The 16,658-nt window shown below is 58.2% G+C and overlaps 1 protein-coding gene across 1 annotated transcript; it reads right to left on the bottom strand.

The window, feature by feature from the left end:
• Window positions 1-6,807: 6,807 nt before the first annotated feature.
• On the bottom strand, window positions 6,808-15,140 carry SKOR1 (SKI family transcriptional corepressor 1). The gene is made up of 9 exons (XM_049852555.1): window positions 15,034-15,140; window positions 12,592-14,797; window positions 11,379-11,469; window positions 10,362-10,469; window positions 9,755-9,826; window positions 8,275-8,349; window positions 8,013-8,087; window positions 7,399-7,464; window positions 6,808-6,902 (listed from the first exon to the last, which is right to left on the bottom strand). The coding sequence occupies exons 1-9, from the start codon at window positions 15,138-15,140 to the stop codon at window positions 6,808-6,810; spliced, it is 2,895 nt and encodes a 964-aa protein (XP_049708512.1).
• Window positions 15,141-16,658: the final 1,518 nt, after the last annotated feature.

Below are 16,658 nucleotides of genomic sequence, written 5' to 3'. Positions count from 1 at the left end.
ACATGCTGTCTCTGAATCTGCGGCAGGGTATTCAATGGCTGATTTTTCAGAAGCAGATCACCAGGCTTTTCTTCCGAGGGGTCTCTGGGTGGACTGGGCTCTCCAACCTGCCCACCACGTATGGATCATCTACCATATGCCAGGGCTTCACCAATATCAGCCCATTTGAATATTCCTGACAGCCCTGCCCTGTCAGTATTCCTGTCACCACTTTACAGGAGACACTGAGAGGTAAAACAACTTGGGCGAGACCAATAATAACTAATAAATGGCCGAGGCAGGGCCCGATAAGGCCTTTAGAGGCACCAACCAGAAAAGATTGGGCCTCTGATTGTAATTTGGTTACAAAAGGCACAGTCCTAATTAGTAAAAGGAAACCCTGGTCGTGTAGTGGTTAAGAGCTACAGCTGCTAACCAAAAAGGTTGGCAGCTGGAATCTGCCAGGCACTCCTTCGAAACCCTATGGGGCAGTTCTATCCTGTCCTATAGGGTCACTGTGAGTCAGAATCGACTGGATGGCAAAAATGGAGCCCTGGCGGTACAGCCGTTAAGAGCCGCGGCCGCTAACCAAAAGGTCGGCAGTTTTCCTGGGAAACCCATAAGGCAGTTCTGCTCTGTCCTGTAGGGTCACTATGTGTCCGAGTCTACTCCATAGCAGTGGGTTTGGTTTTTTGTTTGTTTTAATTAGTAAAATGAGCAAAAAGAAGCACAACAAAGTTCAGATTTCCTGTGATGACTTTGTCAATGCTTTTCGGAATACTGAATTTATTTCCAAAAGAAAAATCTTGATGCCTCTGCTTTACTGGCAGGTTTTGGAGCTGCTTGGACCCCAGTCTGCCTGACTTCAGCAGCCACAAGACTCCCAGGCTCGGTGTTCATGAAGTCAGAGCAGGAGGTGAGATGCAGAGCCCCTGACCCGCCCTAGGGCAGCGGCACAGACTCAGAACTGGCGAGAAACGTTCCAACGGGGACCCATTTTGGTTCTCCTCGCTGAAGGTGAAGTGATCCTTTCCAGGTAACAGCCAAGAATAGGCGTCTGTGGCCCTTCTCATTGTGCCTGTTTGTCAGCTCCTGGCCTCCGATGCATGGAGTTAGAGGAATAATCTTTGGTGGTTGGTTTCCCTTCTTCTCCCAGAGGTTCCTGGTTCTTTGGAGGCCACTTGGGCAACTGGGTGGGTAGTTTTAAATGTCTCCTAGGGTGCCATGCAGGGAAAGACCAATGTCCGAGTGGCTCTAGCTCCTTCAGCCAAGGACAACCCATAAAGCAGGAATGTTATTAGCCTGTGTGTGGAGGGGAGTGGGAGGGGTGCTAGGAGAACTGCTCAGAATGTTCTTAAGAAGCATTTTGTTCTCCTTGGCATGACCATTGTCTCAGAGCAGAAATTAGGAAAGAAACAGGCAATTTCTAGTCCTGGAAAAATCCAGAGACCTGGCTGACTTCCCTGGCTCTGCATTAGCTTGCTGAGAGAGAGAGAACTTGGACAGGTCCCCTTGCCCCTTGGGCACACAGTCATGGGGACTGTTGGTACTGCAAGATGGCTTTCCACCCCAGACTTTGGAAAATTCTTTGGAGTTCAAATGTCCAAGCCTTGAAAAGCACCGGTTTGCCCCCTTTCCTGGGCCCCTGGAGCAGCAGAGGGCCACAGACTGGAGCCCATGAAGGGACTTTTTTAAAGCATTCGAGTCTGGAATCTCAGGGGTGGAAAAATGAACCCAAAGAGAGTTGTAATCTTAGCAAACATCAATATGTTAGCAGTTTTTATAGCCAGAAACCCTAAGTACTTTACATATATTAAGTCATTACATACACAAAACAGTCCTGTGAAGAGGGTGCTGTTGTCTTCCTCGTATCATAGATACGGACACTGAGGCACAGAGATTCAGCATCTTGCCTAGTGTCACACAGCTAGTCAATGGCAGAGCAGTGATTAAGACCCAGGCGAACTGCCTGTAGAATTTATGCTCCTAACCAAACTTGGCTAGGGGTACGGAGAGGAAGATGAGGCTGTTTGGGATTTCTGAAAAGAGTATGCGAGTCCAGTTCTGCTTTTGAGGGTGTTCTGAATTCAAAGGCAAGAATAGCATTTTTGCAAAGGTCCTTGTCACAGATTGAATTGTGTCCTCCAAAAATACGTGTCAGCTTGGTTAGGCCATGATTCCCAGTATTGTGTAGTTGTCCTCCATTTTGTGATTGATGTAATTTTCCTGTGTGTTGTAAACCCTAATCTCTGCCTCTGGTTAATGAGGCAAGATTAGGTTATGTTAAAGAGGATTACCAAAACCCAAAACCCAAAACCCACTGCCGTCGAGTCGATTCCGACTCGTAATGACCCTATAGGACAGAGTAGAACTGCCCCATAGAGTTTCCAAGGAGCACCTTGTGGATTAAAACTGCTGACATTTTGGTTAGCAGCCATAGCACTTAACCACTATGCCACCAGGGTTTCCAAAGAGGATTAGGGTGGGATATAACACTCTTACTCAGGTCATATCCCTGATCCAATGTAAAGGGAGTTTCGCTGGGGTGTGGCCTGTATCACCTTTTATCTTACAAAAGATAAAGGGAAGCGAGCAGAAAGTTGGGGACCTCATATCACCAAGAAACATCAGCCAGGAGAAAAGCATGTCCTTTCGACCCAGGGTCCCTGTGCTGAGAAGCTCCTTGATGGGGGAAGATTGATGACAAGGACCTTCCCCCACAGCTGACACAGACAGAAAGCCTTCCCCTGGAGCCTGCACCCTGAATTCAGACTTCTAGCCTCCTAGACTGTGAGAGAATAAATTTCCCTTTGTTAAAGCCATCCACTTGTGATATTTCTGTTGTAGCAGCACTAGATAACTAAGACAGTCCTTATATTTCAGAGCAGCATACCAGGGAATAGGTACACAGGTATGTGCAGGGTGACCTTGCAAAATGTGAGAGAGTGAGAGAGCGCCCTCTTTGGGAGGAAGGTGGAACATGAAGAAACAAAAAGTTTTCTTGTTCCAGGATGAAGATAATTTACCTGCCACCTGCCACCTAACTGGGGTTTGGGTGGGTTGCCCCCTAAAACTAATCCTACTGGGGAAGGATCTTCTGAACAGCAAGCCTGTGCTTAATCACCCTTATGCAAATGAGATTACTTGTTTCTTAGTGGCTGTTATCCAGAAGCACCTAGGAATTACTTCCCTCAGACATTTCCAGCACCCGGTGCACCGCAACACTGAAACCCATTCATCTAGACGTTTGTTGAGCGCCTGTAATGTGCTGGGCCCTGTGTGGGAGGCCACAGGAAGAGCAAGATGTGTCCTGTCGTGGAGGTACTTATGCTTCTGGGGGAAACAGACACACAACCAAGGATAACTCAGGGAGGTGAGCGCCCTGCTAGCCTCATGAACTGAGTACCCTGCGAACGCAGGAGGAGGGAAGGTTACCTCTGTCCAGGGAGCCGGAGTGGGGTGGGTGCTTTAAGACGTCTTTTGCTGACAGGTCACCTCGATTTGCAGAGGGAATGGAGGCAGGGAACAGCTTACTGGTTTCTACCAGGAGAGTGAAAAATAAAGCAACCTGATGCTGGCTCCACCAGCATCTCTAACTTCGCTCACTCCCTCACCCTGGATTTGCTGGAAGAGGGGAGGATAGCGACCAGTCCATTTCGTCCTCCGCATCTCGCTTTGTGGGGCCCGGGGTTACTCTGTGAAAAAGCAGTCGGAAGTCGAAGTGGCGTGTTGACTTGGTTTCCTACCCCAGGACCTCGGGTTGGGCTCTGGATCAGGGCCAGACCTCCTGTCAGTATCGCCACAGGCCAGGGGTGCCCACCAAGAGACCCTGAGAGAATAGCCCAGGGGACATTCTGTGCCCCGTAGACCCCTCCCAATTCCCCAAATCCTACTTCTCTCTGAGAGCCAGGACCCCCTAGTCTGGGGCCTTCGGACACTGGCTGCAATGCCTAAAAGCCGTCGCAAGGTGGCAACGTTGTGGCGAGAAATAAACTTTAAAAATCCTGGGTTTTTTTCCAAAGCATATTTTCCCTATTAATGTTTCATTTAACTTAATTAGAATCTGGTAAACTAATTAAAGTAGCTACGAGCCCCGCAATCAGCCATAATTCGTATAATTATTGATAATTACATCCATACCAATCGTTTGGTTATTAACATTTGGGGGAGAACAAACCACTTCTGAAGGGACGCGGAGCACAAGAGGGTTTTTGCTTTCTGGGTCGGATCTGCCCACCCACTCCCCAACCTGCAGAGAACCCGGCCCAGATGGGGCGCCCCTCGGGGCAGGCCCCGACTGCCTGCGGCGTTTTTCTGCACTTTGGGGAATTCAGGAAGTAAGGGTGGAAGGGAACATTTGCTAGGCTCCTCTGTGTAGGCCGCAGCCGCGAACCTCCTGCCTGGGTGGTAACTGTTATCCCATTTTACTGAGAAGGAGAGTGCCGCTCCCCAAAGTGAGGTGACGCGGTGGGGAAAAGGCGCGTGCCATCTCCAGAACCCACGCTGCCAGCCTGCTTCCAGCCCCGCCGGCCCCTGGCACGCCCTTAGGACTAAAGTCACTTCCTCGCTGGGCCTCAGTTTCCCTGTTGGCACAGTGGAGAACTGTCTGCTTAGTCTCAACCAGATGAAACGTCCCCGATCCTTGGAAGGGCCCTCACGGGTGATCGCGCATCCTGTGGCGACTCCATCTGTCGCGTGAGTCCTCACGGTTTACGTGGCGCCCGCACCGCCATCCTGTCCCTTCTTGTCTCTTTTAGTCAAGCCCTCAGAATATCCTGGGACTTGAGGGCTCAGAGGCCCAGCATCGGAGGCGCTGGCTTGGCTCCCTGCCTTTGCTGTGCGTCCCTTGCTCGGAGCGGACGGCACCTCCCCGGCCCTCCAGACCACCCTCCAGGAAACTTCCCGCCCGGCGCTGCCCCAGGCTCCAGCTCTGCGACAGCCGCCTCCAGGTCTCCGCCGGACGCCCCGCCGCCGCCCAGAGCTAAGCGCAAGGACACCCGGGCTGTGCGAAGGGCAGGCCGTCGGGGCGCGCGGGTCCTGGACGCGGACTGCGGCCCCGCGCTCTGCTCGCCTTCCAGAGAGCGGCCCAGCGCAACCCAGAGGCTGAAAGGGAGGCCCCGAGATTAAAGGGGGTGACACAGCTCCTCTGCCAGTCTGCGGAGGGGGCGAAATTGGAAGCCAAGGCTGAATGATCCCAGTACTGTGCGTTTCCCCAATCCACCCACACTAGCCTGCCCACCCCGCAAAGTGCTTTGCGGTTTACGTCGGTTTTCTGTAGCCAGCAGGTTCGCTGTGGAAACTGAGGCCGATGGGAGGCCTGTGGAACCGTGAGGCCTCACACCCCGCGGACTGGGTGCGGGACGCTTCCCGCTGAGGCTAGCTAGCCCGGGGCCCGCACCCTGCCCCAGGCCTGGTCCCGCGCGGCTGCCGGTCACCTGGGGCCAGCAGGCGAGCTTCAGCTCCTCCCTGGATTCCTTCGTGTCCTTGAACCCTCTCCGACTAAAATCGGCGAAACATTAAAATCCACCAGGGCTCCCTCCCTTCGGACAGCTGCGCATGAGCTCGGGGTTCTCCCTCGGGTACAGGCCACCTCTCATCCTGCGAGCTTGCGGTGCCCGCGCTTCTTTGAGGGGCAACTTGGAGTTGAACCGCCAGGATTCCGGGCTATCAGAAAACAGCGCCCCATATTTGAGCGCTCTGGTGGTGACTTCCCGGTGGGTCAGGCGTGGAAACCGGCACAAATGAACTCTTGGCCCTAATAAGGGCTTTATTGAAGACTAAGGGAATAGGCCCCAAGGAAAAGGTCCAAGGGAGGGTGCTTATGCTGAAGGCGGAAGGGGGCTGCCTGTGGGGGCAAACTGGGAGTGTCTGGAGGGGCTGGTGGAGAGGTTGGGAGAAGAGCGAGTGGGGCCAGCCGCTGGAGTTGGGGGTAGACCCCAGTCCTGATCCCCGGCCTGCACCCGGACTCCTCTGTGGCCCCAAAAGACCCGGCGCAATTCCCTGCCCTGGCCGGGGCCTCACCCAGGGCGCCCCAGAACCCACGCTGCGGTCCCCACGCCCACCTGTTGCGCAGCCCTCAGCCCGCTTCGGGGAGGGCCCGGCCTCCGCGCACTTCCACCTCTACACTCAAGGAACTGACAGTTTTTTTTTATTTTCGTTTTTTATTAAAAACCAAAGTCAAGGAAACAGGATGGTCTCCCCAAATAGGCTCAAGGTGGTCGCCATCTCGTGAGTCGGTTGTCGCCCTTTTAAAGTGCTGTTACATCAAGAAGTTACAACAAAAAATTGACAAAGCAAAACCCAAACGGGAATGCCAAACGGGACTGGAAGTAGGTCCGGACGGGGAAGCAAAATAATTTACAGCATAAATAAATGAAAGGGAATCCAGTACTGAACCGAGGGACTCACAGTACGTTTATATCCATTGCACATAGCCACTTTGTCATTAGGAACAAGTTGCAGAAGTGGACAGGACGGGGAGCGAGGGGCAGGCGCCAGTAAAATTGCTACATTGTATTCACAATCCAGGGGTCCAAGGCTGTACAGCCAAGCGGAGAGACTCCCTCTCCCCTTTCCTCCCCTCCTCGGTCCAGTTAACCCTTGAGGTCCGACGTCCTGGAGTTCAACCTTGGGGTAAGGCGGTATTTACACTCGGAAATGAAGCCGGGGCCCTAGGCTAGGGCGCTCGGGAAAGGGGCCGGCGAGAGGCCGTATTTACAGCGGTCCGATCCAAATGGCTTGTTCCTCGCTCTGGGCCTCCGCGGCCACGGGTATTTACAGGAAAGGAGCAGCATGGTTCGAGGGCGCGTGGGCGCGGCCGGGCCGGCCCTAGGGCAACAGCGGGGGCTTGAAGGAGCAGTTGCCGGTGCAGTGGCGGGGCGTCAGCATCTTGCAGGAGAAGTGGTGCAGGGCGTCGTGGGCTTCTGGGAAGACAGCCGCACGGACCACGTTGGGCTCATCGCCCGCCTCGCCCGCCGTGTCCACCCGCCCTCTTCCCCTGCCTCCTCGCACACTACCCTGGGGCTCAGCGTTCTTAACCGAGGTAGCAGGGTAGGGGGGAGACACCCTGGAGATTCTGCTTCTCCCCTTGTATAGAACCACCGCTCTCTTTCAATAGCCCCAATTTACAGAAGAGGAAACTGAGGCACAGTGAGAGGGCTCGACCTGCCCAAGGCCAGGGATGGGACCAAAATGCAGATTTCCCAATGCCCGGAGCTCAAGGGGCTCCTTCTCCTCACCCCACCGTTCTAGAATTATTTCCCCATTCAAATCAAGCCCCACTTACCTCTTCTCAGCTTGTGATCCCTGTAGACCCTGCTCTTCCTCACTAGTCCCCCTATTCATTCACTTATTCATTCATTCATTCACCTACAGTCAACACTTATCACCCCTCCTATCTTTGTTTCCAGGACTCCGCACCTTTTAATTTCTGCTGAATGGCGTAGCGCGCCTTCCGCTCCTGATCAAGTTCGTTACACAGGGTGTCTGGAAGACCGGAGGAGAGGCCGGTGACGAAACACAGGCCGCCCTCCGTTCAGAGTCACAGCCCGGGGCTCACCCTTTCCCAGTGCTCAGCCGCGCACAGAAACAACTGGAGGTGGGGCGGGGGGAGGGAATGGGCGGGTGTGCAGGGAGGTGGGGGGTGGGGAGACACCGACGCTCCAAACTGCAGCCTGGCGAAGGGAGCAAATGGCCTGAGATGGCGCTTAAAGGCAGACGGATCTAACCAAAATTAAAGCAAACTTAGGCATTACTTCCCAGGTAATTTTACGCCTCGATTTTTAATTTAGAAACCATGGAAATTGCCGCGATAGGAAGTTCAATCACTCCATGTAATGATGCCTGCAAGCCGTTTGCTGGGCTCACTTGCCATTCTGAGGCTAATCAGAGTATACAAAGGATATTAAATAAAAAAAAAAATAATTGTTAAATTACCTTCAATTTAAATCCAAATGACTGAGCCAACATTGCGGCTCCTGCCAGACGAGAGGCAGTTACGGCCCGTGCACGCGCTCACCTGACTGCCGTCTTACCTCTGACAATTTGCAGCTGTTGCACCATTTCTTCTCGATAAGCCAATTCCCTCTTCATTTGATCCTGAAAATTATCTGTGCAAATTGATTAAGTGGGAGCTGTTATGCACAGCCCCCTCCCCCGGCCCCACTTCCCAGCTACCCTGCCCCTCCCGGTTGGCCTCCCTGGAAACTCCGCGTCGCGGGGAGGCAGGAAGGCCAGCGCGCAGAGATGGGGCGGGGCGGGGCGGGGCGCGGCGGGGCGCGGCTGGACCGAAGGTACCTTTGAGACTCTGAAAGTCCCGCTCCAGCTTCTTACGGAGCTCCATTTGCTCCAGGAGGAGTTTCTGCAATTCTTCTGTGAAGGGTGAGAGTGGGAGTTAGCGGGGAGGGGAGATGGGGCCGAGGGCCTCGGGGGACTTAGGAGGTGCCCAGGCCCAGCCTGAGCCATCTCCAGCCGCCAAGAGTTGGAAGCCCTGGGCAGAGACCCTCGGCGCTCTGGCTTTCTGGCATACATCCAAAGGATTTGTGAAGGAAAGGGGCGGGGGAGTAGGTTGCTCAGGAGAATCAAATCCAGGCTCAGGGAGCACACACTGAACTTCTAGGCCCTGTTTCCAGGCCCTGTTTCTTCCCCATGTGGCATCCACTTTAAGTTCTTCCTAACTCCCTAACCTTAGAGGCTCGTGCCTCACGACTCTATTTCCCCCTTCAAAAGACAGACCTAACCCCTGCCTTCAATAACACAAAGAGGGGAGTACCCCCTGTCTTTGAGAATCTGGTCAAAGCTTCAGACTCCCTCTCTGGAAAAATACACATACTTACAAGAGCTTGCCTACAATTTCAGGAAGTCCCAGGACCCTAAATTCATGTTAAGAACCCCCAAATAAAGCACCAATGATTTTGGAGGTAACGGCATATGGACAAATTTTATAACAGGAGAGAGTGGGAGATGAGATGGCCAATGCTCCTCTCCTTCTGCCACCAATTCCCAAATCCAACCCTGGGCTGAGGGTGGGGAGAGCTGCTGGGTGGGAAAGGCCCCTTTGTGCCCTCAGAAACCAGTGCTGGAGGGCTGGGAGGGGGCTGCCTTGACCATGAGATCACTGGTACCTGGAACCTCCCCGTGGGGAGGCTCCTCTGAGAAAAATACAGGAATGGAAGATAATGGGGCACTGTGGGGTTACTGGCTGCCGTCCCCTGTACCTTAAGCCACACTCTCACCATTGCAGGATGCGCAGCAACCCCGTGATCCCATTAAGCAAACAAGCCTCCATCCCCGCCCTATTTAGGGTGAGGGTGGGGGGAGGAGAGGATTATGCATTAACTCTAGGAAAAAAAATACAATCTCACTCATTCCTTAAATAAACACCTCCTGCGAACTTGCTGTTAAGGAAAAGTCATGTTTTCCAGGGAATTTGGGGGACCCAGATTCTCCTGTCCACGTGCATCAGTTCTGAGAATCATTGCTCATTTCTTTCTCACTGGGCCATTCAGATAGGCTGGGGTCTTGGGGAACCCCAATTTTCAATCAAGCTCAGGGGTTCGGCTCTCCCCCTTCCCCCCACCCCCTAGCCAGACACTCACACCTCTGCCCCAGGATAATGTGGTCAGAGGAGTATCCTTTCCACTCAGTGAGAGCTGGTTCCCCCAAATGCAGATCTTTCCCACACTCACCCCCTACAGGAATAACACCCCCTCTGCAGGGAGGCCTGTCTCCCCGCCTCAAGCCCAGTGTAAGCCGCCTCTCACAGACTTCACCTCACCTCTGGCCAGGTTCTCAATATCCTTCTCCACTAGCTGAGTTCCTGTGACATCCAGCGTGAGGCTCTCTTCGCCTGGGACACAAGGGTAGGTAAGAGGGCATCCCTCCTGGGAGAGGCCTTGGGAGGAGGAGAGTGAGCTTCCCAGAACTGTGCTAAATCAGGGACCCACTCCAGACCCCGCTGTCCTTAGGGGAGACAATTATCCCATCCAGCACCACCCACCTGCCAAACCATCATTTTGGTGGCATAGGTAAGCAACCTTTTCGCCTAGTGTTCCGGGCCCAGGGAAGATGACTCTGGGCTACCTTAGGGCAGGAAGTGCCCTCGGACCTGTTTTATAAAGGTGAGGGTATGCCTCATTTCCTTGTAATACCCGCCTTCCCCTACCGGGAAGAGCCCCGAACCCACCAAGAGGGTAGCAACTCCAGAAACCTGGTCTGCACCTCCACCTCGACGGCAATTTTAAGTATTTGTCTGCCAGCTACAGAAGGGGACAGGCAGCCGCTTCAGCTGGATTGAAAGCCTTCCACGCAAGCAGTTGGAAACCTGGGCGGCCAGGGCCCCAGCTCCCGGGTGGGCATAGGGTGCGAGGGATCCTGGGGCTCACCTCGCTCGGTATTTGCGGGACTTGGCTGGGAGATACTCCTTTGGTCTGGATAGGATTTCCTCGTCTCCAAATCGTCGGCGGTCGAGTGATTGTCTTCCTTATCCGGCTCTTAAAGGCAATAAACCGAGTTTCAAGGAGAGGCAAAGAACCGTGACCCCAATACGGCCAGAGCTGTCGCGGTCCCGGCGCCCAAGCCCTAATTAAAAGCATTGTGGCCGCCGCTTGTCCCAGGCTGTGTGCCCGGGCGGGCACCGTCAGGCTTTGGGCCGGGCAGCCATGCCCCCATCCCGCGATCTGCTCGAGTCGGGGCTCCGCGCCCCCTCCCCCAGCTCCTCCGAAAAGAGCAAGATGAGAAGCCGAGCTCACCAGGGAAGAGCGACCTACATCGTGCGCAGATACTGGGGCACCGCAAGCTCGCGGTGGCTCTGCCTGGCGGCTCCTGCCGAGGACACGGCCAGACAGCTCCCTGAGGGGTGTGGGGGGTGGGGGGCACCCTCCTGGCCTGGGCTGCCTCGGCCCGCTGGGATTTCCGAAGCCTCCAGACCCTCCTCTGCGCGTCGCCGGGTCCCGCGCGCACCGGCGGGGCTCCACTGGCGTTGGGCCGCAGCTACTCCGGTGGTTCTGGAGACCACAACCAGGAGAGCGGCCAAGCGCCCCCCACCCTCCGCCCCTCCTGGCCTGGCCACTGAGGACTCTGCGGCCGAAACCACTTGCTGAACAAATGGCAGGACTTGAAAGGGGTTACCAGGCGTGCTTTTAAAACGGCTGTAACCCAGTGTACGGGTGTGTATGTGTGCGCCTGTGTGGAGAAAGGGTGATTTTTTTTTTTTTTAAGTAACCAAATGATGGAAGTAGTTGGGAGTTTTCGCTTAGCTTTCTTTTTCTTTCCTTTTCCCTATCTCTGCATCTCTCTCCCTCCCCTTATCTTCCCTCGGAGGCCTCCCCCGGCTCCAGCCCTCTGGCTGCGGTCCCCCCAGACACTGGCTGGCGGCCTGGGTAGGGGGCTGGAGGCGTTACCGTGGGCCTCAGGGGTGCAGAGGTAGGAGGCCACGGGCCCCAGTGCCGCCGCCGTGCTCTTCACGTGCTCTTCCCGCTCGGGCGCGTACACCTGCAGCGGCCGAGAAATGACAGGCGGTTAGGGGGGCGCATGGCTGCGGCCCGAGGACGCCCAGCCCAGCGCCACGGCCTGGAGGGACGCCGAGAGGGTGGCGCGCCTGGAGACCCGAGCGTCCGAGGCGGCGGTGCCCCACGCGCCGCAGCATTGCGCGCTCGGACCGGCCTCGGCGTTGTAGATTCGGGGTAATTACTAGAGCTCTCTAGAAAATAATCCGCAACACAGAGCAGCTCCTAAGAGCCGTTCCAAGGCGCCCGCACCCTCTGCGCCCGCCTCCCTTTCCTCATTTTCTTCCCTGCTTGCGCCGGCTCCCGTCCCCGGCATAAATGACGCCTTTCACATCCGGTTAATGATTCGCCTTTTAATGGACCGAATGGAAATATACAGGTGTGCGCATCCACTTTCAAGATGGCCAACGATTCCGGCCTAGCTGCACCCCCCTCCCCAAGACCCGGTCCTGCCGACCTGAGACACCCTTCCGCCACGCCTCCCCACCATCATGCCTGTCAGCCCACCCGCCCCGCACGCGGTCTCCACAGCTTCCCAGAAACGAGCCCTGCTGTTCCCAAGACAGGAGTCGGATGACCCTGGGAGAGCTGCGAGTTGGCGGTGAGGGGAACTCTGGGGACCCGGTACTGCTGGGGCCCGGCTTGGGGAAAGGCCGCCCTCTCCTCTCCTTACCCACTGGTTCCCCCCCGCCCCCCGCCTCTGACATCCTCTGGGCGCGTGCTCTCTGGCCCGGGCTCACAGCGCCTTTCTCTCGCTGTGGGCCCCTTTCTCTCTCGGTCTTTCTTCTTCCAGACCCTCTGACTTCTCTCTTTCCGTCTCTGTATGTCTGGGGGCCTCCGCCTGTCTCCTCTGCATCCCATCAGCATGAGGGTCCCACATGCGTTCCTCAGGCAGCTCCCCCGGGTCATCCGAAACCCTCAGCTGGGGGTCCCAGCGAGCCCAGCTCCACAGTGCGCCCAAGGCCGGGCCTGCCGGGAGCAGCCAAGGCCTGCGGCTTGAACTCCCGAGCAGAACAAAACTCCCCACCCGGCCCGGGCCTGGCCCGCATCCCCGCGATGCAGAGGCGGAGCAGGGAGGCGCCCCCGGCGGGGCGGGCGGGGGGCTCACCTTGGCCGGCGCGGGGCCCCCCAGCTGCACGCACGGCTCTCGAAGCTCGTAGCCGCCGCTTGGCGGGCTCCTCTCAGGTCTCCGCACCACGTCGTCTGCCGCCGGGTCCCCGAATGCGGACCGGCCGGCGGGTGGTGGCCCCGGGAGGCGCCGGGGCCTGGGGCTGCCGCCATCGGGAGAGTCTGCGGAGCCGTCGGCGCCAGAGGAGGTGGCTGACGGGGGCCCAGTGGGCGAGTCGCCCTCGGTGCCGCCTCCCGCGCTGGGCGCGCCGGGCTCAGCCTCGTCTTGGGCGCCCTCATCGTCCGGGAAGCGGTTGGACTCCACGTCCACCTCCGGTTCATCGGCCGTGTCCACGTCGGGCGAGGCTGAGTGGTAGCTGGAGCTGCCCTCGCTCAGAAAGTCCGGGCTCACGTAGCCGCCGCTGGCCCCAGCTCCCGGCCCCGGCCCGCGGGCCGGCCCCGCACCGTACGCGTCGCGGGCGCTGCCATAGAGCTTGGCGATGCTCTCGGCGTCCTTGACCACCGGCCGGAAGGCGGACACGTAGGAGCCTTTGCGCGCGGGTGGCGGCGGCGGCGGGGCCAGCGGGGCCAGTGGAGGTGGCAGCGCCTCGTCCGCGCCGTCCTCGTCCAGCGGCCCGCGGGACAGTGCGCTAGGGCAGCGCTCCTCCGCGCCCAGGCCGCCCTCCTTGGCTGGCTCAGTACCGTCCAGGGGTTCCGGGCCACCGCCGCCCGCAGCCGCGGCAGCCGCCGCCGCTGCAGCCGCTACGGCGGCCGCCACCGCCTTAGCCTGGCTCTGCGCTGCAGGGTAGGGCGGCACCGGGAGGCTGCCTGCCGCCGGCCAGAACATGGGAAACGTCGGGTACACAGTGGCGGCGGCCGCTGCGGCGGCCACGGCCGCTGCGTCCTTGGCTGCCCCAGGGGGCTGGTGCCCCCAGAACATGGCGCCGCCACCCGGGCCTGCCCCGGCCCCCGGGGGCAAATGGCCAGCTCCCGGGCCGCCCGCGCCCCCGCCAGTGCCAGCGCCCCCCCCGCTCCCGGTGCCTGGGCCACCCTTAGGCTCGCCCGCGCCCAGCACCGGGTCGTCCTTCTTGGGGCAGAGGCCGAAGGCCGTGGGGAAGCCGTAGGGATGAGGAAAAAGCGGCGGGGGCAGTTTCTGCAGGAGGCCAAAGCCTTTGCTCGGTACTGGGATCACCGGGTAGCTACGAACGCCGGCGCCAGCACCAGGCCCTCCAGGGCCCCCGGGGCCGCCGGCTCCAGCCGCTAGGCCAAGGCCGCGCTGAGGATGGGGAGGAGGCGGCCCCGCAGGCCCAGCCGCCTCATCTTCGCCACAGCGCAGGCTTTTATGGGGTGGCGGGCCTGGGGCCATCTCGGCGCCGCACCCAGGGCCACCCGCGCCGCCACTGCCAGCACCACCCTTCGCCTGCCCACTCGACCCGCCGTTAGCACCGCCGGCCCCGCCGCCTCCTTGCAACGAGAAGGTCCGCTTGCGCGTGCCGCCATTGAACATGGCCTTGACGTCCTCCCACGCGTGGCTCAGCTCGTCCGTGGCCGACTTGTCACTGAGTTTGAGGTGACGGCGCCAAGAGTTGAAGTTGGCAGCGTCGGGCTGCGTATACTTGGCGTCGGGTGTGCGATGCGAGTGGAAGATGAACTTGTTGGGTGAGAAGTACATGCTGCAGTAGCCGCACTTGATGCACTTGGCACGAGAGCTGTTGTAACGCGCGGGGATAAAGCTGCCACGCGAGCCCCACGCGCACTCGTGCACCACATCGAAGGCGAAGTTCTCGGGCAGCTTGGGTGGCTTGTGCTCGCCCAGGAACGACTTGCATAGGCGTTCGGCCTCTCGCTTGGTGATCATGCCGCAGCGGCGGGACGAGATGGGCATGGCCCCGGCCCGGCGCAGAATCTCCAGCTGCACTGGCGTGCACTGCACGCATGTGATGCCCAGGGCCACGCGGCGGTTGTGGATTTCATTGTAGCTGTAGTTCTTGAGGAGGGTGTTGGAGATCTGCGCCAGGCACAGGCGCTCCTGGCCGTCGATGACTAGCGACACGATAGGCACCCCGTACAGCGACGTCTCGCCCACTTGGTTGGGTTTGAGAGCGCTGGAACCTGAGTAGGGCTGCAGCTCCTGCTTGGAGTTGGGCGAGGAGGTGCCCTCGCGCCCCGGCCCCAGCTGAGTGGTGAGACCCTCCATGCCGCCGCTCCTGCGGAAACAGAGAAAGTAGAGAGCAGATGAGCCATTTTCAGCGCCGCCGCCGCTGTCGCCGTTGCCGCTCCGGCCCGCCCAGCGGGGCGCGCAGAGTCAGGCGCGCAGGGAAACTTGGCAGTGGGGAGTCCACGCTCATTCGCCCCCCTGAACCGGCGCCTTTTGTTATTCAGACGTGCTGGGGCCGGAACAAAAGCCCCCGAGGTTTGGGGAAGGAGCAGGCGTAATGGAGACTCCAGGAATGCCCAAGCTGTTAGGAAGCCTATCTCGTTTACAGATTGGGGAGGATGTGGGGCCCAGAGATGGAGAGTGACTTGCCCAAGGCCACACAGCAAAGCCATTGCCGAATCCAGGCTTCCCAGCGCCCAGATCCTTGCGCCTTCGGTCACCCTCGCAGCCCGCCCTACCGGCTAGGGTCCTGATGCCCGGACTTCGGGGACCTGCCGCCCCTCTGCTCAGTCGCGCATGCACGCGGGCGGGCTGGGGCAGCGCGGGGAGGGGTTGGGAGGCGGGGGAGGGGCGGTCACTGCCCATCTCCAGACAGAGATGGGGAAGTGGGATGAGGGGAGGGACCCGAGGCTGTGGGGGAGGGGGGAGTCGGAGGCGACTGCTGTTCGAGGTGCTGAACCCGAGCCTTCCAAACCAAGCTGTGCGCGCCCAGCCCCAGAGCCTACCCCACCGCATCCAGCCCGGTGCTGAATCCACTCTCCGGGACAGCAGCTCCGGTTTCTACAAACCCGAGCTTCTCTTCCCACGGCCAGAGCCCCTCGTTCGTTGAGCAGAAAGACTCCGGCTGGGAATATAAGCCGTTTTCCCCCCTAACCATCTGTGGGACCAGAGTCACGCAGTTCCTAGCCACATTTTCTACATTTTTAGCCACGTTCCAGATCAAAGCTGATTTCCACCGGGGTCAGCGCGTGGGACAAAGAGGTTCTCAAGGAAGTTCCTCGGAGCCGCTCTCCATCACTTCCACTGATCCAGTCCTGAGTTTTCTCCTTCACATATGCCTTTCCCGCTCAGGCCAAGTGTAGGCTCCTGGGGCTCCGGGCTTCCTCTTTTGGGGATGTCTCCACTCCATGCCCCGCTGTCCTGGCTCGTATGGGCTGAGGAATCCCGGCTGGTCTCCGAAGCCACTGCAAAGCTCCAGGCACAAAAGTTGCTGCCGGTTCCGCAGTCACTTTGCTCTGGGCTGAGGAAGGGAGGCAGCGGCACCCGAAAGGGGGTGGGGAGGGGACTAGAGACTGAAGCTTGGGGCCCCCTAGGTCTGGCGGCCAAGCCACATGTTCTCAAACACGGCAGGCTCTGACTTGGCCTTCGGCTTCAGGTGCTTCTGCAGCCCGGGCAACCCAACTCTGGGGGCCCCATCACCTAAACTCGGCCAGAAAGACAAAGCCATTTTCAGAGGGCAGCCCCAGCCAGACAGCGGATGCTCCTTCAAAAGCCTTCAGCGAGAAAAGTGGGTCTTCTGTCTGCCTCCCTCCCTATTTGTCTAGGTGTCTGTCATCTGTCGATCTTATCTGTCCCTGAACTGTCTCTCCCAGCTCGCTCCTCTTTCTCCCATCTGTCTTCATACCTTCTTCAAGTATCAAGCTATTTATTTGTTATCTGTCTGTTTCCTTTTTATCTCTGCGGACTGAACTGAAACAAGTTGACCCTGTCTTCTCGCTGAAGTCCCCTGTAAGAGTTTAGAAGGCAAAGCCACTGGCCTAACTCCCTGGCTGAAGGGTGGGCAAGAATGAAGCCCTGCGACGCTCTGGAGGGCTCAAGCGGGCTCAGGAGGTGGCCTGGAGCTCCCGGTTCTGGGAAATGACGATGGCTTCCCGGTTTCCCGAAATTGGCGAGTGTGTCCGGCCCGCATG

The sequence above is a fragment of the Elephas maximus genome, chromosome 13 (assembly GCF_024166365.1).
Source record: "Elephas maximus indicus isolate mEleMax1 chromosome 13, mEleMax1 primary haplotype, whole genome shotgun sequence".
In the NCBI taxonomy this organism is placed as follows: domain Eukaryota; kingdom Metazoa; phylum Chordata; class Mammalia; order Proboscidea; family Elephantidae; genus Elephas; species Elephas maximus.
The sequence above is the reverse complement of the archived record's forward strand: the minus strand, read 5'-3'. Positions and strand labels throughout refer to the sequence as shown.

What these genes read in the sequence shown, in the direction of transcription:
- SKOR1 (XM_049852555.1), bottom strand. Translation starts at nt 15,140, where the DNA reads ATGGCTTTGCTGTGTGGCCTTGGGCAAGTCACTCTCCATCTCTGGGCC. An exon ending in ACAGCTTGGGCATTCCTGGA is followed by an intron (nt 14,798 to 15,033) that starts GTCTCCATTACG and finishes CTGTTTCCGCAG; the next exon opens with GAGCGGCGGCATGGAGGGTC. An exon ending in TATTGAGAACCTGGCCAGAG is followed by an intron (nt 8,350 to 9,754) that starts GTGAGGTGAAGT and finishes CACCCTTCACAG; the next exon opens with AAGAATTGCAGAAACTCCTC.